The following is a 26,756-nucleotide window of genomic DNA, read 5'->3' on the forward strand; positions in this document are numbered from 1 at the left end:
ACCAAAGTTACATGAATAGGCATCCAAAAGAAGTACTGACTAAAATCTAAGCAGAGAAAAACTGGTGGACATAGAAGTTGAATCTTCTTTAGTCTGTCTGTCTCTCCCTGGTTTCTGCTTCAGAGCAGCTGCTCCCCGATAGTCACATCACTGTGAAGAGAGGCCCTCTCATACTGAATTCGGATTGGGTCAGAGTGATAAGATTCAGCGCCATATTTGACAGCTGTGTACCAGAGTGAGAAGGTGATGGGGAGGCAGAGTTAGACAAGAAGGCCAGGACAGGGGTGACGGGAAAAGAGAGGGTTAAAGGCAAGGGTGTGAACAAAAGCGGAGAATAAAGAAGAGAAACAAGGTGTTTAGAAAAGAGAAAGGCAGAGAGAGAAAAAGTGAGGAAGACATTTACTAAGAGAACGAAAGGATGTTTGAAGCTGCCTGACATTAAAGCATCGGCTTTATAAGGCATCTGAGCCCTGACACTGAAGGGTAGGATGAGGAGGAGCGGAGATGAAGAGACCCACTGTTAAACCCCGTCAGTGAAGAGGCATAACGGATATTACAATCTGTGCACCGCTGGCTTCTCAACAGCCCAGATGTACCACTGCATACAGTATGCAACATGTTCCATAACTATGTAGCATTATGCCAGGGCGTCATTCATACATTTATGAACAGGGCACATGTTTACACATTTGTGTGACATTTGAGTTTGAATTCAAATATCAACATCATTGATTCACTGCTCATATCGCCAGCAAATCACACTCCTGCCTCGCCTGTAGTAAAACAGCACATTACTCTGATGCAAATGAGCCGTGGTGGATGTGATGCATGGAATTGGATGCAGTATCTTCCGGGAACGCGCAGGCGATACAAGCCTCCACCCGCTCGTGCTGATCTGCTTCCACACATTCACATGCACATTACAGCGTATGAATGGCCTGAGAGAGCAGGCATTACGGTGGGCTGCGGTGCCAGAGCCCAGAGGGGTGCGGGTCCTTTATAGTGAGTAATGATGGGAATGAGAGAGGGGAGGGGATGGGTGTAGGAGTCGTTGGTTTTCCCACAGTAATGAGTAAACGTGACGGTGTATTGTGTAAAGAAAAAGACCCGTGAGTACAAACATGCAGAGAGTGGGGGTACGGCACGGAATGAAATGTGAGTATATGAGCACACGTGAGAGGTTAAAGACTCTCCAGCTGCTGAGGGGAGCGCTGAGATGAGAGGCGGATGCTGCACATCAGTATGTCATTATTCCAGGGCTTGAACCTGAGCTGCATCCATTATTTTATTTCCTCAGGGGTTATGATGAGTGTAAGAGGCCATACGTGTGTTTACTGTATATGTAATAGGACAAGGTAAAGTGTGCAGAGAAGAAAATATAAATATGATATTCAGGTAGAAATCTGGAAGACAAAAACCACAGATAGGGAAATAGCTAAACACACTGCTATCAGGGCCTTCTCATCAGATAACAAAACATAAAAATAAAATAAAAACATATCCATTCACTTGGCGGTTAAATGTCTCCATGCTTTAGTGTTCAAAAAGCTCTTTACTTTTATGCCTGCCTGTGCTGCAGCACCTCTTTTCACCCTCTGTCTGAAACCAGAGCCCAGTCTGCTCTGATTGGTTAGCTGGCCGGCTCTGTTGTCATTGGTCAACCGCTTCGAGATGTCCCGCCTCTTAGCATTTCACATACTGTACAATGTGTTGGAGCGCTAGCCAATAGAAGTGTTAGTGTTACTGATGTCACTATGTTACAGAAGAAAATAAAAAGGAGTCTAATGGGTGTTTCAGGCAGGGTGGGGGTTGTGGGAGAAAAACTCCCTCTGGGTGCAAAACATGGATTATAGACTTTGCAGACCATTGACATGCACAAAAACCTAGAGAACACACTAAAGGAAAGGGAAAGACCCCAAAAGCACAATAGGGCCCCTTATTGTGAACAAGAATAGGACAGATGTACAAACAAACTGATGCACAACCTGAAAAAAATACTAAGGCATAAATAAATAATCCCTTTATGCCTAAAACTAATGTAGATCATTTTTTATAATGTCAATTCACTCAAAAATACGTAATTCTGAGAAGAAAGTAGATTTGACCTTACTTTAATCAAAGAAGTAGCTAAGATCCCCAGATGAAGAATACCTTTATTAACCGGATCAAATCTATACTTTGTTGTAATACACAAACCTTTTTTGGGTTTAAAGACTTAACAAACGTCTGGACCAACAGTAGTTATATTTTGCTAAACCATACATGCAATTCATTCTTATGAATACCATATTAACTTTCAGATCATTGATTCCATCAATATTTGGCAAAGATCCCTTAAATATTTTTAAACACAGTTGACATTACACAACAAAGCTAAGGTGGGAATCTTATTATTGGGCTCCAGGCAGTGGGAAAGGCTTCTGAGAGCGTTAATCCCTCTCCTTACAGAACCTAGCATCGCTGCTGACTGAAGCACTGGAGCCGGGGCGCAGGGGGCCTGCTGGCAGCGGCGCTGGAGAACAAGAGCAGGGGGGGACTTGACATAACAGCCACTCAATGAAAACTATAGCTGTGGCCCCGTCTACTGAGACTCTCTTCCCCTTTTCGAAAATCTAATAACCGATGTTCGCTGCATCTCCTCCGCCTCGTACAAGGCTGACGCGTCCTTATTACAATAGATCGGCCTCAATTGATTTGTCTTTAGAAGCCTCAGGGAAACAAAGTGCCCATTGATTTTCTGGTTTACAGCAGGGGCAAGTTTGTGGCAAAGAGGATGGCAAGACACCTGGGCGGCTTTGTGTATGCATGAGAGGCTGCATGGGTATGGATACACAGGTGTGTGTGTGGGAAGACTTGTGCCAGGGTTTCTATTGGAGATAAACCAGGCCATGTGTCTGGTTCTGCAGCAGCTCACTGTCGTTATAACTCAGAGCCGGGCGGTGTCCGTGCGCTCATCCATCAATCACACATGTCATGATGCCACAACAGAACAAGACGCTGCTGACACTGGTTGAGATATGGTACAAGTCCGAAGGGACACGGTCTGTCTGTTTCAGAGTGAACAGAGAAACCAAAACACAGAAGACACACAGCACTTCTGTTCTGATGGAAGTGGATGAATACATGCTAAGCCTTATTCAAACACTGAACTCTTTCTGTACACAGTTGACCTTTTATGACAGTATGTCAGCACGAAAGGTAAAGTGAAGGACAGAGAGATAATCACAGTCAGTTTGTTGAATACTGAAATAATTTACATCCAGGAAAACTCCAAAACACTGGTTCTGTATTTCCAACTAGAAACTTTTATTAGACCTTGCCCTGCTCTTAAGTGTCCTCATCTTTCCAATAATGCACCTAATTTATAACACAGGATTTCTCAAGGCCAGCTTAAAATTATTTTAAGACAGTGCAGATCCACAGGGAACATTATAATACTGAGGGTTGACTTGGTGAGAACTGACCTGCATGTGTGAATACGGTGGATTGCCACTCTAATTTACAGAAACCGACCTTTAATATATAACTTTTTAACATGAAATGAATGATAAAGCTAAATAAAAAAGGTAACACGTAAGATCCTTGTAACAAATCAAACTGACATTAACATGCTTGTGCATGCCAGTTTTAATCAGATCGAAAACAAATGTGTTACGGTAGTTAAAATTGAATCTATGTGTTTCCATTAGCTACACTACTATACAAATATTGACAATAAGAGGTGACAGGATGACATAATGAAGCAGTACTGTAACTCTGAAGCATATCACTGCTGCTTCACACCTATCATGTTGTCTATGTTTTATTAATGATTTTGTCAGCTGCTATGGTTACAGACAGACAGGATGTCATGCTATAATGACTGGATTCTTTATTCTTTACACTGCGCAGATTGGAGGTTTGTACAGTAACAGAGTTGAGTAGCATGATGTGAATGATTTGTCTACAGCACAGTGAGCAGAAGCAGGTACGACTGTAGTGCAGGGGTCGGCAACCCTAGGTACCGTAACCAGTGGCACACTAAGAATAAGTGGAATAAGTGCCGTAACGCGACGCAGACGGACCCGGTGGAATCGAGGGGTAAGGAGCTGTACAAATGCCGCAGTTTTTGCGTGGCTGTGTCTTTAGTTGAAAGCCCAGTGGCGATCTGCTCATCTGTCATCGAAAATAATATGCTACACAACACAGGAGCGGACTGGCCATGTGTGTGTTCTGGAGAATCACAGAACGACCAGTCGTTAGCGGGCCGTTGACGACCGGCTCGGTTCGCTGACGGCCGGCACCGCCCTTAATTTCTTTTAGCGGCATCATGTAAGTTGTGCTGACAGGCAAAAGAGGTCCACAGCTTCCCCGCTGCGAGGCCCCCCCCGCCCTCCTGTTGAAGACCATTGTCTCTGTGTTAGCTGATTATTTTGTAGAATTATGTTGAGTATTAAACAATTGCGTGTATTCAAAATAAATTGTTCAGTAAGTCAGAGATGTGTAATTATATTTAACTTTTTATTTTACATTTTTTTTTAATAAATGATTATGGGAAGTGCCCTTTTTCTCACTTGAGCACCCGCCCCTGGATGGCAGCACATGGAAGCGGACAAAATGAACTCTATTGATTAACTCGTCCATGTGTCTTCCTGCAACTTTGAGTCACCCCTGAGGCATACTTCATTGCCCTCTACCGGTTTCCTCCCGGGGTCATATTTCTCCCGATTTCTGACAAAATCAGATTTACTCACGACTGTTTCCACTCAGACTTTATTACAGCCACACCATTGTTTGGTTTCTATTGTAGCACGTCTCTTTAGTAGCGCTACAATAGAAAGTCTAAGAGGGTGAGGAAGATAGTCACAGAAAACTGAACAAGAATCGACAACTCTACCCTCTGCTCACTCCTTTCCTGTAAAATACAGGTCCAGTCCACACATATGCTCCATCAAGGATGGTGCTACAGGCCGCAAGGCCTTGCACTTACAACTACAATAGGCATGTTAATGTTAAAACCGCGGTGGTTTTTATTTACCCTCAAGGCTGCGGGGAATGACGGCAGCGTTGTGACGGGTGTTTTTTTTATTATAAATGTTATTCAAACAATCCTGCTTGAAAAAGACTTGCACATATTTGAATTCATTTTATTCTATTTGATTTTTGCAGGTAGGCCTATATCTATATTTAATCTACTGTATATAGTATAGTATCATAACGTTCCAAAATAGGAGTCGGAAACAGGCCTCAAGTTATTAGGTTTAATAACTCCTTTGATAGCATACAGATATAGGTTCATAGGTCACAGGTTACAGGTCGCAGGTTCAACATCACTCAGTACTCCACTGCCTAACTCACACACACACAGCAGGGTCATTGTCTCCACTCTCCAGCCCTCCCCCTCTGCTCCCCAACCACAGGCCCGCACACCGACCAGCATTACTGTGCAGCTCTGTGATTTGCAGAGAGATGGGGGATGCTTGAGTGACCCACACAGCACCCTATACCGGGTCGCTACAGTATGTAGTTTTAATGAAATAGTTTATTAATTTTTTTTTCTTTTTTCTTATCCTTTTCTTTTACAATGTATCTTCTTTGACTGTGTTTAAGAATGCAACATGTACACCAAGGCTAACATTCCTCAGCATCATGTTAAAAATGATTATGTAAATCGTAAATGTGTCTATTATACAGCATCATTTATTCAGTATTCTTCATATTGTGTATTCCGTGGATACTCTATATCTTTTTTCTATTGTTGGAGGGAAGAGGAAGGAAATGTTGCCCGTTTCCATGGTGGAATGAGCTGCTTTCCGAAACACATTGAGCACGATACAGGTGACAGACGGCCGCCATCAGACAGGAAAACGTTTGAAGCTAACTGGACCAGGGTTATGGAAACTGAGCTACAGAAAACATGGCTGATGTGCAAACAAAGAGCAGAAACAGGAGTCTCTGTACAGTAATGTATTTATTAGATTAAGGATGTGTGCTGAAAAAATGTGGTTTAACTTTATGTTGTTTTTAGTCATTTGATTTAAGGTGCATCTCAGGGGATGTTACAGAGCAATCCAAAAGTTATGTAACTAGTAGTGTAACTATTTACTTCCAGCAGCAAGTCATTTAGTAAGGTTACTTTTTTTTGTATTACATTAAGTCATGTGTAATGCATTATTTTTTGTGGCTCATCTACCCGCCCATTTTTCTCCCCCTCTGTCTTCCCATCTCTGATTCCTGGGGGCTCAGCGATTGTTCTTGTTATCGCTGAGGAGTGCACGGGGGTTTGGTGTCAGTGGGTATGTGTTTGACGGTGAGGCGGCGCTGGAGAAAAACGAGGCAGGTGGTGGCAATTTATCAACACTGGAGCGGCGGTCCTGGCAGAGGGAGGCGAAGCCGCGCAAAAAACAACGCTCAGGGTGTTCCTGCGTGAGGCCGGGTGTGATGGAATGGATGCGGTTTCTCCGTCGCTGCCTCAGAAAGACAGTAGGGAGGATGGATGAAGAGGGAAAGTGAGATTAGGGAGGGGAGGGATGAAGAGAGGGGAGGGTCTTTCCTCTATCTGCAGGCTTCCATATCAAGCACTGGCTGTTCTCCCTCAGCTACACTGAAAAAACTAAAGCGTTGACTTTTATTAAATGTATTGTGTCGACGGATTTAACAAAACTATATATTAGGTCAGTTGAAAGCAATGACATTAAGTTTAATTAAAAAAGAAAAGGTTAAACTTAATATTATTGCTTTCAACTAACCTAATAGTTATGTGAAACTAGAAAATTCATTTCCTGCAGAAAATGCGTACGAATGCTGTAAACTGTGAACATTTGTGGCTGAATTTAGCGAAAAATGCAGAAAATCTGAATATGTTATTAGCTGAATGGTCTCTGTAGCTGCTTTTAGCTACAGCAACCAAGTAAGTGTGTTGCTGAACTTAGCGGAGAAATGCAGAAAAGTGAAATGATTTGAATCAAATTGTTACAGCTCAAATGCATTGCAATAACTTTGTTGAAAACTTGAAACTGAAATGTTAAACTGGAAGAGTAGGAAAAATAGTGAAGAAGCTTAATATTTAAAAGAAAAGGTTTAAAAATGGTATAAACAACAACATGTATAGCCTCAATGTCCTGAAATAGCTGAATAATTTAATAGTTTAATGGTTTCTGTAGCTGAAAGTAGGCAGAAGGAGTTATAGTCCAGCAGATATGTGAAAGAATTGTGCTTTTGATGATAAAAGCATGACATTTGGCACACTGTTAGAGCATGCCCTAAGGAAGATCTTTGGCTATAGGGCCATCGCAAATTTGTCCAATGTTATTTTACCAGTAATTTAGGATCTAGACCACCTAGGATCTTGATTCTGGTGGCTAATCCTACATTTTCAAGGATGGAGAATGGATTGGTACTATTTACAACATGCTAGAATGTAGCTAACTATATGTATCTGGTATTCAGGGAACAAAATACACAGTAAACCATTAACATATTTATTATGGTGAAGTCATACATGTTAAATAATATATATGAAATATTACAGGTTTTCAACTAAATGCAGACTTAGTTCTGAAAAAACAGTCCACCACAGTGGCAAAGGGCAGTGTACTGAATTGCTACCTTGACATATTCAGGAGGAGTTCACGACAGGCCTGGGTTGATTGGGCTGCTGTGATACCACATCTGTGTCAACTGTGCGTATTGACACCTTGCTATACCCTTCCTTCACAGCATCTCCTAGGTGCAGTAGGATGCGGGTATCAGCCTCCTCATGTGTGCATGTTGCAAGTACTGATTATTTGTTTGCCAGTGTTGAGGACTGTCACACTGGTTGCCAGGAAGAAGAACAGTTCAGCCTTCTTGTCTTCAATGCGCAGAAACTCTGGCCAGTTTCCAGGAATGACACTGGATGGCTCAACGCGTCTATGAACTCCCTTCCCTCTCTTGCTGCGTGTTTCAGCCTTCAGACTTTCGGGGAAATATTCATCCCACACGACATCAATTCTGCTGACATGCTCCAGCTGAGACAGGATGTATGGTGAGAACGCTTTCTGCGCATAATAAAAAAACATCTTAGCAGCACCAGGTTCACAAGAGTAGCGCCATCAAGGATGAGGCATTAACTGTGTGTTGGGATGCATTCTCTTGTAAAGACATCAGGTCCTCCAAACAGCCCACCAACCAAGTCTGACTTGGTACCAGTTCTGAGCTTGCCCATTTGTGACAATGATGATGGACATGCCTGGTTTCGAAGTTTATTATATTTCACATAATTAATCCCAAAAAACTCATCCAGACTTCCATCACGTATCTCAGATACAATGCACAGCCTAGAGAACAGAGAACAGTCATTCTTCAGAGATGAGAGCTGTTGTTGGGACCTGGACTTATCTTTGACTGGAGGCTGGCTGAATAGAGGGAGCTTTTTCCTTTTAATGGGACCTTTGATGGGCTTTTTCTGTTCGACCAGGCGCTCACTGACATACAGTGGAGGAAATAAGTATTTGATCCCTTGCAGATGTTGTAAGTTTGCCCACTTACAAATAAATGAATAGTCTATAATTGTAATGGTAGGTTTAATTTATCAGTGAGAGTAAGAATATCAAAAAGAAAATCCAGAAATGTAGAATATATAAAAGATACAATTTGATATGTATTAAACTGTGGGAAATAAGTATTTGATCCCTTTGCAAAACATGTGTTAGTACTTGGTGGAGAAACCCTTGTTGGACACACAGAGGTCAGACACTTCTTGTAGTTGGTCTCCAGGTTTGTGCTCATCTCAGGAAGGATTTTGGTCCACTCCTCTCTGAAGATCCTCTCCAAATCCTTAAGGTGTTGAGGCTGATTCTTGGCATCTCAAAACTTCAGCTCCCTTCACAGATTTTCTATGGCATTAAGGTCTGGAGACTGGCTAGGCCCATCCATCACCTAAATGTGCTTCTTCTTTAGCAGCTCCTGTGTTGTGTGCCGTATGTTCAGGTTTATTGTCCTGCTGGAAGACCCATCCATGACCCTTTTCAGTGTCCTGGCTGAGGGAAGGAGGCTATCGGCCAATATGTTACAGTACATGGCCCTGTCCATCCTTTCCTCGATGCAGGGAAGTCGTCCTGTCCCCTTAGCAGAGAAACACCCCAAGATTATAATGTTTCCACCTCCATTTTGGTCTCATCTGACCACATCACCTTCTACCAAGCCTTCTTTGAATCATTCAGATGTTCATTGTCAAATTTCAGAAGGGCCTTTCATGTTCTTCTTGAGCAGGGGACCTTGCGGGCGCTGCAGGGTTTGATCCATTATGGTGTAGTGTGTTACCAATAGTTCTCTTGGGTCTGTGCTCCCAGCTGCTTTGAGACCATTAACAAGTTCCTCCCTTGTAGTTCTTGGCTGATACTTCACCTTTCTCATGATCATCAATACCCCAAGGGGCGAGATCTTATGTGGATTCCCAGACCAAGGGTGATTGATTGCTGATTGATGTCCATTTTTTTCCCTTCCATTTCCGAATAATCGCACCAACAGTTGTCACCTTCTCCCCAAGCTGCTTGCTGATGGTTTTGTAGCCAATCCCAGCCAAGTGCAGATCTACAGTCTGGTCCCTGAGGTCTTTAGACAGCTCTTTAGTCTTGCCCATGGTGGAGAGGTTGGAATCTGATTGATTGATTCTGTAGACTGGTGTCTTTTATACAGGTAACAAGTTGATATGAGGGGTACTTTCCTAAAGGAAATGGACTTATGTAATCGGTCTGTGGGAGCCAGAATCCTTGTTTTTTGCAAGGGGATCAAATACTTATATCCCACAGTTAAATGCAAATAATTGTTTATCTTTTATATAATGTAATTTTCTGGTTTTTCTTTTTGATATTCTTACTCTCACTGTTAAAATAAACCTACCATTACAATTATAGACTGTTCATTTCTTTGTAAGTGGGTGAATTTACAAAATCGGCAAGGGATCAAATACTTATTTCCTCCACTGTATACGTGTCATACCCATCTTGTTTCTCAATCTGCTTCAGAGTCAATGACTGCTGCATCTGCAAGGTCTCTAGTATCCAGTACAAGAAGATATTCACTGCTTATTTCACAGAATGTCTTATGTAGCACCCATTAGTGCTTTAACATCTTGTGCAAATGCCATTTGTGCATGTTTGGTCTGCTCATGGTGCAGGGTGTCAGTCTTCTTTCTCTTCTCAGTGGAGGCCTTAAACTCCCCAACCACACGTGCCATCTCGGGGCCAGACACCATCCAGCGTCGCAGAGCTGCAAGGTTCTCTGTCAAGCCTACAGCACCACCATCACCTTTCACAGAGGCATTGTTCTGCTCGTGGGCCTGGTCAATGGCAATAGCAGAGAAGCTGCGTGTCGTCTTCTTCACAGCAAAGTTTCCTTTCAGAAACTGTCCATGGACATCAGGATGGTTATCTTTTAGCACAATCATGTCACATAAGTGGACTGGTATCCATCCGGCATATTGGGTGTGTCCCAGAGAAAGGACCCTTCAGGTAACCCTTGAAAAATAGATCAATGATCTAAATGGGATTCACCTGCATAAATAAAGGTTTGAAATGTAATTAAATGAACCAAGGCACAATCTTGGCCAAGGCATTTATGTAGAGTAGGAAGTCGGCCTCTCTTATTGATCGCACATAGATCATCAACTCCATTTCCAGCTGCAGGATGATAGACCAGAAGTGGAACTGGGAACATGACACTGCTCTTGTCCACCCGCTACCCCTCCAGGAGGTCGCCAAGTACCTTGAGTGCTGCCATCTCAATGTGAAACCCAACAAACATCACAATAAAATGATCTTCACTGTGAGTTGCTGGCCAGCTCCACTGGGTTTGTTTTGCCACAGCGTATAGAGGTTGTTCCAGAGTGATCTGACCAGGATTCAGAATCTCCAATGCCTGCCGTACCGATCCATGGAATGATGAATCATGGCCACAGATTTGGCCTGGTCGTAGAAGAAGGGAAGTAGAGAAGTGAGCGTGACACTGCTCTCTGGTATTGTATGACCGGCACACTAGCAGCCAGGAGTCAGTCAATCAGGCACGCAAGCAGCTCTTCACCCAGAAAGGTAGAACAATTGAAGGACTCCCCCCAACACAAGCAGCATCGATTCAGCACACAAAGAGAGCTGCTTTCCAAGCTGGTCACTGCTGGGGACAGATGATGTTTGCAGCCCCTGAACTCCCATCCCCAGATGACTGGGGGTGGAAGAGGAAGGCCACAGGTGGATGGGAAGTTTACTGGACCACATTACCAGGCCTATTGTGAACTCCTCCGCTGTGGATGCAAAAAGGGGTGGAGTGGACAATGCAAATGTGTCAAGGCAGCAATTCAGTGCAGTGCCCTTTGCCACTGTGGTGGACTGTGTTTTCAGAACTAAGTCTGCATTTAGTTGAAAACCTGTAATATTTCATATATATTATGTAACATGTATGACTTCACCATAATAAATATGTTAATGGTTTACTGTGTATTTTATTCCCTGAATACCAGATACATATAGTTAACTACATTCTAGCATGTTGTAAATAGTACCAATGCATCCCCCATCCTTGAAAATGTAGGATTAGCCACCAGAATCAAGATCCTAGGTGGTGTAGATCCTAAACTACTGGTAAAATAACAACCAATGGCGGGCATTTTGAAAATGGCCGCCATTGGCGCCATTGGACAAATTTGCGATGGCCCTATAGCCAAAAATCTTCCTTAGGGCCTGCTCTAACAGTGAGCAAAATGTCATGCTTTTATCATCAAAAGCACAATTCTTTCAGATATTTCACATATCTGCTGGACTATTAGATATTAAATGTAAATAGTAGTGATTGAATGTTAACAAACACCTGTGTGTGTAAGCCAGTGGTTCTCAAACTTTTTCTGTCAGGCCCAAAAAAAAATACTTCAATATGAACGTGAGCAAAAGTGTGTCTTATCACAGCATTAGTGGCTGCAATGAGCCTGTTTTGCACTGCACATTTAGTCAAAACATGGTTGCAGGCTCAGTGGCGGCGCCAGAGATTTCTTTTGGGGGTGCTGTGGGGTAGCTTGACGTTTTATAGAGGGTGCTCAAACATTTAGGGTTCTCATTAATGTCCCGGGCTCTACAGTGGAATGTTCTACTGCAACAAACCCCACACGCACATATAAAGTACACCCGCGACTGTTACAATGAAGGCTCGATAATCAGCTCACGGCATATAGGTGTAAGCAGGGGTAAAGTGCTATTTTTATAGGTGGTGTGTGGACCTCACATAGGGGGGTCCAGGGCCATGCTCCCCAGGGAAGATTTCTTTTTAAATATTGAAGTTAAATGCATCAATCTGGTGCACTTTGATAGCAAAATGAAGAGATCTATGGATACATCTCTCCACACCCATATGAAACAGAACTGTAAACAGATTTACTTTTTCTTTATGGATATTTTACAAATCACACTTTTAAATGTTATTCTTTTTTTACTGTCATATAGTATTTCATACCTGTTTTCATTTATTCTCTTATTTTTTTATAACTATAATGATCATACAAACGTGTGCCATGGAAATAATTGTTTACATTAATCGTGACCAAACCGTTTGAGACCCATTGAGATAACTTAGACTAAAGTTAATTATATAAACACTCAGAGTCCTTTAGTTCACTGAGCCTCTCAGTCTGACAGGAGAGGACTCTCTTCCACTTTGTTGTTGAAAAAGCTCCTTATATCCGTTAGCGTAGCTCGCTAGCACCAGAAGCTAAGAACAACGATCTCCGGTACCGGTGCGCTCTCTCTCGCTTGCTCACGCACGCACACAAATGGCTCGTTACACACACACACACACACACACACACACACACACACACACACACACACACACACACACACACACACACACACACACACACACACACACACACACACACACACACACACACACACACACACACACACACACACACACACACACACACACACACACACACACACACAGAGCTGAGCTTGAATGAAACACAGAGACCCAGACGTAATTGTACTGCATCATATTATTTTGGAATCAATAATTTTTCAAATTATGTTTTTCTTTTCTTTTTTAAATAACAATTTTTCCTCCTGGTCTCTCGCGCACCCCTGTCATGCCTCTGCGCCCCCCAGGGGTGGCGCACCCCCCACTTTGAGAAACACTGGTGTAAGCCCAAGATCAAGATGTAAGATCAAAGGTTACCATGGTGACAACGTTATCAAACACCTGTTTAAGTGAGCCCAGAGATCAAAGGTTTCCATGGAGATGTGCTTTGAAAGGAGAGCCTTTCCATTTGTCCTGAATGAGAGCTAAACCTCTTGCATTTCTAACTTCTATTGAAAAAAAAATGATATACAAACCTCCAGTGTTTGTGTGTGTGTGTGTACCAGTCTGTCTGTGGGCGTGTCTGCTCTGGATGATGTCACTCAGGTTTGTGGCCCCAATCTGCCCAGCAACACCATGGTTACCAACTGCAGCGCTGAGTCCCATTAACAATGCATTGAGGATTATATCTGACAATTTTGCCACCTGTTCAAAAACTATGGCTCCTATAAAAAAAAAATACCAGACCTTAAGCATCAGGGAACCCCAATGAACATATGAATATATGTTTGTTTTTTAGGTTTTGTGTGTAAAATGTGGAGATGGGAGCAGTTTGTTTGAAGTTTACTTCTCTCTAGTCTGAAGAAAGGTCCGATTTTTTTTTTTTTTTTTTACACGGGAGTCTATTGGGAGCTAGGTGGACTTTTTGACAAGTTTTTGTCTCTTCATGCACTCAAGAGGCATTTTGTTTAATTTCTTTTCTTAATTTTAATTTATTTTCCAACCTAGGAGAGGTTTTCCTATGTTTTTCATGAATAATTATTTCTCAGGAGTGTAGGGTTTGGAAATTATGGCAGTTTAAAAAAAAAGTTTAAGGCGAATTTCAAGCTGTCCTCCACTCTAGCTGTGACATGATGCACTCTAGCCTTAACGAGCTGTTCAATACACACTAATGTTAAAATCTGAAGAAGGCCTCTTTACCAAGCTCCAAACTGTTAAATATCTCAACAAGTGTAAAAGATATGAAAAATTGGAAGAACAAGTTTTATAGCTGAAGGTCTTGTGATCATTTTAAAGTTGGAATGAAGTCTCTAGCTGAAAGTATGTGGAAGGAGAAGCATTTGGCACAAGGTGTAGGTAAAGGAGGATTTTAAAGTTCCTCCCATTGAGTTACATGTTCAAAAAATAGTTTAAAAAGCTGAATATTTAAAAAAGTATAAAATATATTGAAAAGGTTGAATGTTTCCCAAGAAGAAGAAGAAGATTACAGATTTGAAGACCTATAGTGGAATGCTGTGGCACAGCATTCGCACTAATTAGTTGTCAACGTTTCAGTTTTTCAGTGTACTCCCTCCACACTCCTCCTCCCCCTCACATCCCAAGGAGTCAGTCTTTAAGGGTTTGCCTCACACACTTTTTTCACTCTACCCTTTTTTCTCTTTTCTGAGTAATTTGTATCTCTGTTGGCATGGAAACCGATGACAGGATGCCGATACGGGGAATGAAACTCTTTCAAAGTCCAATGATGCCGTGTCAACTCTCTCCATCACTCCCACCCACCCTTTAACTATAAAACCATATATTTTTGTGCACACACTCGCGCACACATGTGCACAGATCTCTACCACAGACCCCTGTATTTAGCTGGTTCTGAAAGAATAATCAAAATGCTGCATAACAAGATAAAACAGGCAAAGCAGAATAACACCTCTATCAGCTGACGCCAACAGGCAGGAACAGGGAGACAAAACACTGAGAGCACAGCACCCCAAGGTGCAGGCCTGTGCTCAGTGAGGGCAGAACAAACTGATAAACTGGGTCAAAGTTATGGGCCTAGGAAAATATTTCCCCAACAGTAAAGACTGGATGATGTCACGGTCTGTTTATTTTTCCTGTTTTTTTAATGTATTTTCTCCTTGTGTCTTGTCTTCCTTCCTGTGTTTTCCCTCCTCCCTCATTTGTGTGATTGTGTCCACCTGCTGCCCCCGTGTTCCAGCTGTGTCTGGTCTTGTGATTACCCTTTTGTATTTAGTCTTGCTTTTCCATAGCTGCTTCTCAATGTCAAGGAAGGATCCTTCAGAGCCTCTATTTCAAGGATGCTACGTCATCGAATCCCGCTATAAGGACTGTTCCAATGTACAGGATCCTTGGAATTCTACCGAGGACTGAATCCTTCGTTGCAGAAAATGTCAAGGCTGCTTATGTGTATCCTCGGCGGTCTTAAATGACCCACAATTCTTTGCAAATGGACCAATTTCCAAAATCTTTGGCGGAAAATGGCTGAATCTGTGCAGTACACATTTAAATGTAAGTATGTTCAGTGGCGTAGTAAATGTGTTGGTAAATATGTTACTTTATTACATTTGTTATCACCATAAATGGGTTCCGTGAAAGTTTAATTTAAGGCGGAGCCTTGCATATGACGCACACCTGCAGACTTGCTAGCCTGTTCCATTCTTCATTCTCCGAATGCTAGGAAGTATTTTTGCCTAGCCTCTCAAGGACCTGACTCGGAAGGACATGTCCTACCAAGGAAGCGTCCTTGACTTTGAGAAACGGCTCTTGTGTTCCTTGTCGGTTCGTAGTCGTCTTTCTTGTCCCCTCCATGTTTGTTCATGTCGGTTTTTGTCCTGATCCTTCCTTGTGATACCCGGTCATGTTAAGTTGTTCCTTGTCATCAGCTTTTTTTTTTATTAAAGCTCGCGTTTTGTTAAGACTCCTTGATTCCCTTTTTTGCACTGCGATTGGGTCCTGATTCATACCAAAACCCTGACAGATAAAGTGCTACTGTATATATATACAGTCCATTTAGCGTCAAACAGCTTGGCCCGGAGCGCTGCACATTTTAGTGTCCCCGTTTTTGTTGCTTCTTGCAGGTTTGTTTTGTATTGCGCATGTTTGGTCAAGTTGGTATAGATGTTTCTTAATTTGCATGTGTTGTTTGCATACTTTTTTTTTTTAAATGCAGCGCTTTTCTCCTGGCAGAGTGATAATTTATATTAAAAAAAACTCTTGGCAGAACGTTGTCCTTCATAGTTCAAAACTACTCATGAATCCATCTGTTAGTATCTCAACAAACAGCAGAATGTGCTCATGATTTAATCTTCCTACCAGAGAAGGGAGTTACAGTCCAGATTAGAGAGGGCTGAATATGTACGAAGCACAAACACATTAGGAAGAAGCTGAGCCTGTGAAACTGGGACAAATGAGGCAACAATAAGTGGGGAAGGTAAAACAGGACCAATAAGAAAAGGAAACACGAAAAGAGGAATCATCAAGGGGGCTTAAGAGGCTTCATCATAACTCCAGCTTCGATTTTGACATCAAATTAAACAATGAGCATTTTTCTGTTTTATGTTCATGCATTCTGGAAGAGAGTCAGAACAAGAAGAACAGCTCAGCAAACGGCTATGATGAAGGGATAAAAAAGCGTACTCAGATGTCTGTGATAAAATGTTTTTGACGCAGTGATTAAAGGGTATTTTGAGAAAAAGCAAAGCCCATCTTCTCACAACATGCTGGGCTGCTTGGCTTCAGTTTGTACAGTGCATAAAGTATAAAACAGCATGTATATAAAACGGTTTGATTGGATATAGCCAGTAATAAATGGTCTCTAAACCAAAAAAAAACTAAAGAAACATGATAGAAAAACACTCTTCAATAGCTTAAATGTACTATTTTAAATATATATGTTAAAGCAGCATTATAGCATGTATATATCCAGTGTCTTGCACAACAAGCTAGAAATCACACACATTTGACATATTGTCTTTTGGGGCTAATAAATGCACTGCCTGCTAGAAAAAGGAATGTTGAGAGGGATTAACTTAAACCAAGTATTCAATGGTGTAAAGATGTAGGACATTTAACCAAACAGTATTCTAAAACAGGCTAAGAGGCCCAGACGACCTGAGGGGATTACAGAGCTAAGTGACAGTTTTCTGTAGGTTAATTTCTTTGAGTTTTAATTGGATTTTTATATGCGATTAAAAAGATCAAGACTAAAAAAAGACTATAATGGCAGAACGTCTAGGGGATAGAACATTAAAGCAATAACTTCATGCCTATTGGTTACTTTGTTTTATACGCAGGGGTAAGTTGTTCCATAAGGAGATCTCAGTAGATACAAACATTTCTTACATGGGCTTCCAACCATGTTCATTTGCTAGTTCTTACAATGCCCCCTTTTATGTTTCAGTTGTTTAACTTGATCTAAAACAGGTAATAATTAACTTCGCTTTGTTTCTACTGGCCCTACTGTATGTGTCCTGTGAGGAATTTTGAGCTTGTCTGATAACATTGTTTTGCTTTTAGGAAAGTCCATTTAACTTTTTAAGACTTGAAGATTTACCAACCTTTTCTTTTGTCTAATCTACATGAACTGTGATTCAATTTGTATGTGTGTGAGGGAAAGAGTAGATACAGGGACTACAGCCAATGAGGAAAAATTATCATTAAAGCTTTGAGTCTTGGTCAACTGAACATGTTTTATTTACTGTCCCTCAGAGAGAGAGCTGACATCAGAACTGTTTGCTCCACACTCTGGGCCGAGCGCCTGACACAAACTTCCACAGGCTACACCTTCAGGACACACTGGAGCCACACACACACGCACGCACACGCACACGCACACGCACACACACACACACACACACACACACACACACACACACACACACACACACACACACACACACACACACACACACACACACACAGGCACATACACACACACACACACACAGGCACACACACAGGCACACACACAGGCACACACGCACGCGCGCACACACACACCCTCTAATTTTATACCGTAAGCTACATGCTACAAGCATTGGCCAGCAGCGCAGGATTGCCACAGTTGCTGTGTGCGTTAACAGTTACGTTTTAAAGTATAATAATCATAGTATCGCAACAAAACCCTGGTTACGAAACCAATTAACATACTGTAATGCTGAATGAAGGTGATATCTGCACTGCGCAATACGACTCAAAGGACACTATTTTGTTCTTTAAAATTACTCTGTGAGCACACCTTCACAGTTATCGTGTAAAAGAAAAGGTCAACAATTTAAGTTGCCTGATGGATGTCAAAAAGCACACAAATAGGCATTGTGCAAATGCATTGGTTTACATGTGTTTTTCAAACTGGGGCCATCAACATTATGTGATCCACAGAAACCCAATTGCTGGAAAAATCAGCCTCAACAGGTTGATCTGATCAACAGGGTGATGGTGTTTAAAAATGTCAGGCAACCAGTCGGTGACTTACATAGAAATGAAGGAAGAACGGGAGGAGGAGAGCGATGAAGCATTCAGCAGCTCAGTCCTCCAGTTAACACTGAGCTGAATATCACCTGCAGCAACAAGCAGTGTCCTTGTACCACTATCACTATTTAATATGAGCATCTGCTCCCAACAGAGCCCGAGTCCAACCGCAGGCCGACTAACAGTCGAAAAGCCAACGATGGTAACGTTGTCGCCGGCTTCCGTAGTGATAATAATTTCCCGCACAAGAGATTGATTATAAAATATTACACTAAAGTGGGAGGCTAAAAGAAAAGCATAGTGAGTGCAATGCCAAAGAAATGCATGATGGCCTATGTAAATATTATGGATTTGGTCCAACATTCGTCAAGCAGTTGTTTCTGCTGTTTAGATGGACAAATCCTATAATGGAAACAGTCAAAACCGGGGTAGAAGTAAAGAAGAAGAAGTCAAAAGAAATCTGGGTTATTGCCACAGTTTAGGCATCGGTAAATTCTCATGACTGGTCAGTAATAAAAGCAATCAAGTGCCGGAGAGAAGGTTAAATCTAGAAACAAGCAGCATATCGCTCCGTCACTGGAATCCCTGAGAGGTTTTTATCCTCTTGCCTTCCTTTATTGTACAGACATTGATTTTTCCACACTCTTCCCCTCCCTCCCTACACACCCCTGTTGTTTCCCTCCTCTGTTCAGATCTCTTCATCTCCTCTCCTGCTGCTTGTCTTTCATGTCTCTCTCCTCTCTCTTTGACAAAGACAGAAAATTCTATTTCTCTTCCTCCGCCACCCAGGGACACAACCCACGGTACGCTGTGGGGCCGCTCGTTCCCCCAGACCATCTGCGGGTGAACACTAGAACCAGTTCAGCCTGTTAGTTAAGGGCTCGCTGCTAAAGCGTAGAATGATTCAATCAGCATGTCCCAAAGCATTGAACACATAAAGAGCCCGTGAGGAAGATCCAAAGTGAGAGACAAAACTGTTGGTTCCACCTGAGTCCTACGTGGATGTCTCGCGTCTAAAGCCTTTACAAGTCTAGGAAGATGTTAATGTCCCAGAAGATTGTAATGTCCCGCACAATTGGGAAAAATTCTGATAAAATGTTATCATCGGAAGGCTATATAGAGAATGACATCGATAAGGCATATAGCTTTTTATTTGTATTAACAAGTAGTAGTCTGTGTAAAATAAACTCCTATCGATAGAACTTGTGCAAAGCGCAATTTTTTTTATAATATTATAAATATTACACAATCCTACGCCGTAACTCTTCACACTTTAGCACAGCATTAGGCCTACATATTCTCATAAAAATAAAACTGAAGAAAAACTATTTGTAACAAAATACATGTAGGTCAGTCTGGCTCATAACATATTTACAATTTACCCTACCATTATTTTCACAATATTGATATTGAGGTATTTAGTCAAAATAATCTTCATATCCCCCAACCCTAGAAAGAAGCAGTGTAAAGTCCAGGATCACTTAAGGGGGACTGAGCCTTAAGGCCGACCTAGTTACAAGCCAAAGGAACAATTGCATGGATTTCAATTTTTTTTATCTTTACACAAATATCGTCATACACTGGCTATATACTACAATACACTCACTGGCCACTTTATCAGATACACCTGTACAACTGCTCGTTAACGCAGATATCTAATTAGCAACTCAATGCATTTAGGCATATGCAGTAGACATGGTGAAGAGGACCTGGAGAAGTTCAAACCGAGCATCAGAACGGGGAAGAAAGGTCATTTAAGTGACTTTGAAGGTGGCATGGTTGTTTGTGCCAGACGGGCTGGTCTGAGTATTTCAGAAACTGCTGATCGACTGTGATCTTCACGCACAACCATCTCTAAGGTTTACAGAGAATGGTCAGAAAAAGGGTAAATATCCAGTAAGCGGCAGTTCTCTGGGCCAAAGATGCCAGAGGTCAGAGGAGAAAGGCCAGACTGGTTCAAGATGATAGAAAGGCAACAGTAACTCAAAGAACCACTAGTTACAACCAAGTTCTGCATAAGACCCTCTCTGAGTGGATAACACGTGGAGCCTTGAAGCAGATGGTTCTACAGCAGCAGAAGCCCACATCGGGTTCCTGTCAGCTAGGAACAGGAAGCTGAGGCTACAATTCACACGGGCTCACCAAAACTGGATCATATAAGATTGGAAAAATGTTGCCTGGTCTGATGAGTCTGGATTTCTGATGCGCCATTTGAACAGTGGGGTCAGAATTCGGCATAAACATGAAAGCATAGATCTGTCCTGCCTGGTATCAACAGTTCAGGTGGGTGGTGGGGGGGAAATGTTGTGGGGGATATTTTCTTGGCATAGTTTGGGCCCCCTTGTACCAATTGAGCATCATCTAAACGCCACAGCCTACCTGAGTGTTGTTGCTGACCATGTCCATCCCTTTATGAACACAGTGTACCCATCTTCTGATGGTTACTTCCAGCAGGATAACGCACCATGTCACAAAGCTCAAATTCATGAGTTCACTCTCACTCTAATGGCCTCCACAGTCACCAGATCTAAATCCTATAGATCACCTTTGGGACGTGGTGGAACCAGAGATTCACATCATGGATGTGCAGCCACAAATCTGCAGCGACTGTGTGCTATCATGTCAATATGGACCAAAATCTGTGAGGAATATTTACAGCAACTTAGACTATGCCACGAAGAATAAAAAAATGCGGCTCCGACCCGTTACTAGCAAGGTGTACCTAATAAAGTGGCCTTGTGAGTGTATATACAATGGTTGAAATGTCAGGAATGTATGAAAATAGATACCAGACAAACCAAGCTGGTGTCCTTACTTCACACTGAATTTGTATTAACATTAGATTTTGTTATTTAGCTGAAGCTTTTATCCAAAGTGACTGAAATGTTGGCTGCAGGGTATCTAAACACTGACCCATCGACTGGTAGATCAGCGCATTATCCCCCTGTGTTATATAGTTTTTGTGCATGTAAATGGTCTGCAAAGGCTCCCACACACTACCCCCACCCACCTCCATTGAACTCCTTTGCTTATCTCTGTAAGCTAAATGACATATAAACCATATAACACTCGCACTTGTATTGGTTAGCACTCCAACGTGTGATAGGCTAAGGGGTGTGACATCCCTAAGTGGTTTAAAGCACGGAAACATGTTACAATAGAGGCAGAAAATACAAATAGGAACAGGAGAATTAGATTATGATGTCCTCAAAGTAGTTTTGGGACATCCTGCTAAGTCATTTACCCCCCAAGCAATCTGTCTTGGTGATTTAGTCCTTATACAATGTAAATGAAGAGATCCCAAGCCTGAAGTGTGTGGCTCACTAGCTGCAGAGGTGTAGTCTCTGAGGGACGGTGCCTGCAGCACCCTGTTGACTGAGTGAGAGCGTAGAGCTGGGTCGAGGCCTATACACAGGGGTGCACATAAGTGGTACGCAGGTACGCATGCGCGGCAACAATCTGAAATGCGTACCGTCACTTGTGTCACAAAGCGCATTTGCGTACCGATGTATATGTGAAGCTTTTCCAGAAGGCGGTTAGATCATCGGACGACGGAGTTGGTCTCCGTGTGCACAGACAGGGCTGCTGTTAACGTCGGCCTGTACAGCAGCACTGCGCTAAAACAGCTGATCACAACGTTCACACGCTCTGTGGTCACGAAGCTCTGCACTCTACTACTAACCCCCCCCCCCCCCCCCCCCCCGGAAGTTGGAGTACCAAACACTGACTCCAGGTACTCATCTGAGTACCTCACTGAGAAAGTTGTGTGCACCCCTGCCTATACAGTAGGAACCTGCTGCAGCTCTGCATACTCAGCACAAAGCATCTCTCCCTGTCTCCGTCTCTTTGTAGATACGATGATCAAAGAGGGGAGCACGCTCTGAGGATTCTTCACGTTAGGGAGCCTCTGGGTGGATGAACACGGACATCCCATTATGTTTCCCAGTGGGGTAGGGTGAGGGATGTGAGAGTGCACACAGCCTCATGGGCCTGCGTGTGAGCAAATGGGAGCAAAACCTGTGAGTGTGAGCTGCTGCACTCTGGGTCCGGAGTGTTGCATTCTGTGCACGTTTGGAAATACTTGTCTTCGCGGGGTAAGAGGGATTGCTGATTGAGTTTTCGCAGCATCTAAGTGTCAAGCAGTCCGCGGCTTTGATCTGTAATGAGGAAGGTGTAGGGCCGAACTGAGCGGCGCAGCCTGTTATTTCAGATGAGAATCACAGGATCAAAGGCTTTTTCACTCTTCACCGTTCCATCTCGCTTTCTGCTTCTATGTCTGCTTAACCTCGGGCGTCCTCGGCTCACCTCTGCCCCTTCCACACCCCTCCGAAAATTCAGAGAACTTGTCAAAGGCTCTTAAAGTCTTTAAGTTCACCCTGTGCTGCAGCTCGAAGTAAGAGAGTCACTGAAACAGGACGCCTGCTCAAGTCTTTACAGAGCTTCGAACCACCACTATGCAGATTACAGTGTATTGTATTTGTTTAATTCCATAAATTTGAACTACTCTTCTGTTTTACTGTCTCTCTGCACCTATTGTGCTCCAGCTAAAAGAGGAATTTCAGAGACAAATCTTAAACAATCTTCAGTTTGTTTAGGGGTTTGTCCTGCTTCTACAAGTCATTTGCATAATTTAAAGAGCGAATTAGATGACAATGATTAGGCTTTCTATCAACAAACCTGGCTTTGCTTAAGGATTTGGGGAAATTCCTGGATGAGTCACTTGCTAAAGCCTATTTTAAGCCTGTGTAAATCACTCCTCTCTCCCAGAGGTAGCACACATAGACGACAAGATATCTGTGTGCGTGAGTGTGTGCATCAAAGTGTGTTTAGTGCATTTTATCACTTACCTCATTCTTTGCATCATGTATCTGCAGCTGGGAAGTGTTTGCGAAGGTATTCTCTGGAAAGACAGTCGGCCTGTGAGAAAGAAAGTGAGAGAAAGGAAATTATAGAAAGTTAAAAAAAGAGGGAGAGATTCCGCATTTAACAAGTTCTCACAAAGTGTTTCTTAGCTGTGATCAGAGGCGAGCACGAACGCACACTGAACACGTTCTTCTGAAGTTTGAGATTAAAATGAAGTGCCTTGATGCTAACTTTACATGAAGCAAACCGAGCTCTTCTGTTTGCTGACAAACAAAGTAAAGCTGTAACACAGTGGGATCTTTGTGCAAATGTTACTGAGGCAAGATTGCCTTGTTATCTTCACTAGGAACATAGTGTACCAACATCTGAGCACTAATTTTATAAGCTTCTTTTTAGCTCGATAAAAGAAGAATATTCTCCATTTATTATGAAAGTTTCAATGTGGTAACTTTGTGTTGTTGTAAAACCCAAGACCCCATTACCCTCTAACCATTATCACAATACAATCAGATTGTTTTGCCATTTTAAACATTGCATTACCATATGTTTCAACCTTTTTTTTCAAATGCAAAAGAGTAATCTTCCATCTTTGTTTTGACTAACTTGTCTATCTGGCTGACTTTTGATTAGATTTGTATTTGCCATATTAATTATTTTCGAATAGAACATTAATACTTAAATGAATCGATGTTATATTGCTATATTGCCATCCTTTTTCCAACACCCATTGCAATTATGTCCAAATCCTTCACAATATGACGGTAAGTAGCTCAATTAAAGCAAAAGGAAATTATAGTTTTAAAAGTGTACCATGTTTAAAAATGCATTTTTTGTTTAGCTGTTTCTGGACCTTTGTTGTGGTTTCCTAGGCCAGACATCAACTAGGAACCTTATTATCAAAATATACAGATTTAATTTGTGCAGGTGTGTCTTTGTACTCCTCCAAATCCCAGTAATTGCTGTACTAAAGTGTGGGCATTATCAGGGTTTAAATTGTACTTTTTGAAATGTCACAATACTAAACTTCAACCGGCAGGAGCAGTAAAGATGCAGTACTAAAAAAAAGAGGAAACGGCATCACTCTCTTATTTAAAATGCCTAAAGTGTATTTTATAGTCAAGGGCTCTTTTTGTTTACTCAGACACTGAGACTTGTCATCCAAATAAAGAAAAAAAAAGAGGGAAAGGGATTTTTTTAAAAATAGAATGTCTGTCTTTTAACACCTCCAGACCATGTTAGACATTTGTTTTTTGCAAAAGGTTATCCCTTTGATTTTTGGTTTTTTAGAGCAACATATCAATAAATCAAATTTCTCTGCAAACTGAAGGTCATAATTGTCTGAATGGTAAAAGATAGAAATAAATAAAGCCTAAGTTCGACTATATTTTGCCAATTTCAACTGTCAGGTTTTCAAACACTGTCTTTTCATCAACACTTTGATTCAGTGAAGCTGTTTGATTTCATAAACCTGGTGTTTTCTGATCCAACAGCTCTACAGTCATGATGATGGTTTGCCATTTAGATATCAACTCTTGGCATGACCTGTGTATGTGTATGTGTGTGTGTGTGTGTGTGTGTGTGTGTGTGTGTGTGTGTGTGTGTGTGTGTGTGTGTGTGTGTGTGTGTGTGTGTGTGTGTGTGTGTGTGTGTGTGTGTGTGTGTGTGTGTGTGTGTGTGTGCGCGCGCGTGCGTGCGTGCGTGTGTGTGTGTGTGTGTGTGATGTTCTCCCATAACACACACTGACAGTCAACTCTTCACTTGCATCGCATTATGTTTGTTCATATGAATTGTCTGTAGTGTCAGAATTAGTGTAGCAAACAGTGTTTAACCTACAGTGGCTTTCACAACCTGCTGTACTGTTTTCTGTCTCTGCACAGATTGCAGCTCTGTGCCAGGTGGGCAAAATGTTAAAATGTTGGAAGCCTCATAACAGAACGGAACAGAACAGCAGGTTTAGAGAAGGCTTATTTACATAGTGCCATAAAGAAAAATGATCCTCGGGGCCCCATCACCGCTTGAGCTGGTCTTGCATGTAGAGACACAAACACATCAGATACAACAACATCAGATACCCCCCCTCCCCTGCAGAGACATAAACCCAGACAGGATGAGCTGAGTCAGCAAAACCACCATAAAGTGTATGTCACTATAGTATTCATGATCATTCAGTTTTTAGCCATGCTAGCAACAATTTCGTTCCGTCGGCTGATTGGTCCACTGCGCTATGATCCCAACAACGATTGGATGGATTGCAATTAACTATGTTAGGTTAGGTTACAAGTTTGTAAATATGAAATACCTATTTACAGATAAGATGCAAAGGTTGAAGCATATACTGATAAGGTGCAGGGTTTAGTGAAATATATGTTAAATACAGATGTAACAAATATTTAATACAGATGTGAGGAATATGTGCACAAAGCAGGGTAAGGTCTGTGATGGAAACTTCTGAAGCAATTGGAGACGAGACTCTGAGAGACACGGGGAGAGCTGGAACTTTGATGGCAAACACTGTAACTGTCTTCACTTTCTGTTGTTCATTTGTTCCACATTGTATTTTTGGTTCCTACCTTTTTATGTGTAACAACAATAGAGGCGGAACTAATCTGCAGTACGTTTTTGTGCTGGTTGTTTTTGTAATTGTGTGCGGTTGAGCTGCAGGTTATGTGTGTGTATGTATGCTATGCGCTAGCTTGTGCTACATGCTATTGTTAGCTTATGCTACTTGCTGTGTGGGATATGTGTGCCGTTTATTGTTTAATTGGCTGCATTAACAGTGATGACATATGCATATATTACATATTTATTTGTTGTTTACCTTTTATATGTTTCCGTCTTATACTGTACAGTGGCGGCGCCAGAGTATTTTTGTTTGGTAATCTATGGTAGGGCTAACCCATACAGTGGTGGGGCTCAGTCAGTATTTGCAATGTAATTACATACACGCTATATCGCCCCCCTTGACAGTGAAATGCCACGCGTGAGGTTTAGATTATTTCCCTGTCTCAATCAAAATTTAACTGTATGAAATTTAACGGCACATTTGTCTTCTAGTAAAAGCGATCACTGTGAACGTGACGTATGATAGTACATGTTGAAGATCCAATGGGGATACTGAATGGCGGTTCCGATTGATCTCAATCAGTAATGCATGACGCAGTCCCAACGTTTCGTTGCTCTGATTGGCTGTAGGTCTATTCAAATTGCATTCGGAGTAATATTGATCTGACCGCGGCCGCGCTGATATTATAACGCGAGAGAATTTCCACACCTTTAGTGTATAAAACTCCCCCACTACTTAGACTATTCCTTGCACCCCTCTTCTAGCATAAGCCTGAATTGTCTCAACCATATTGCATCAGTAACGTGCACTTGTTGTTACAGCAGGATCAGTTTGTGTGTTGTGGACACGGCACGTATATTTTCGCAATGCATGTTCTCAACATTTAGCATTTTTCTTATAATTTAATTTGCTTACTTTAACATAATTTTTCATGGTGGGGCTAAGGTAGGGCTAAGCCATTTCTTGGTATGTCTGTAGCCTACCCCAGCCATACCCTGGCGCCGCCACTGGTCTTATAACCCAGTTCCCACGGATTGGAAAA

The 26,756-nt window shown here is 42.1% G+C and overlaps 1 protein-coding gene across 2 annotated transcripts in view; it reads right to left on the minus strand.

Moving 5' to 3' along the window:
* LOC307043664 (endonuclease V-like) overlaps nucleotides 1–26,756 on the minus strand; it is a 126,981-nt gene that overhangs the window by 43,088 nt on the left and 57,137 nt on the right. For both annotated transcript variants that reach the window (XM_079688306.1, XM_079688305.1), the window contains one exon: nucleotides 23,136–23,205. In XM_079688306.1, coding sequence (XP_079544432.1) covers nucleotides 23,149–23,205 — 57 coding nt within the window. In that variant the 3' untranslated portion in view covers nucleotides 23,136–23,148. The remainder of the gene's footprint in view (nucleotides 1–23,135; nucleotides 23,206–26,756) is intronic.

The sequence above is a fragment of the Notothenia rossii genome (assembly GCF_949606895.1).
Source record: "Notothenia rossii genome assembly, chromosome: 1".
NCBI classification, from domain to species: domain Eukaryota; kingdom Metazoa; phylum Chordata; class Actinopteri; order Perciformes; family Nototheniidae; genus Notothenia; species Notothenia rossii.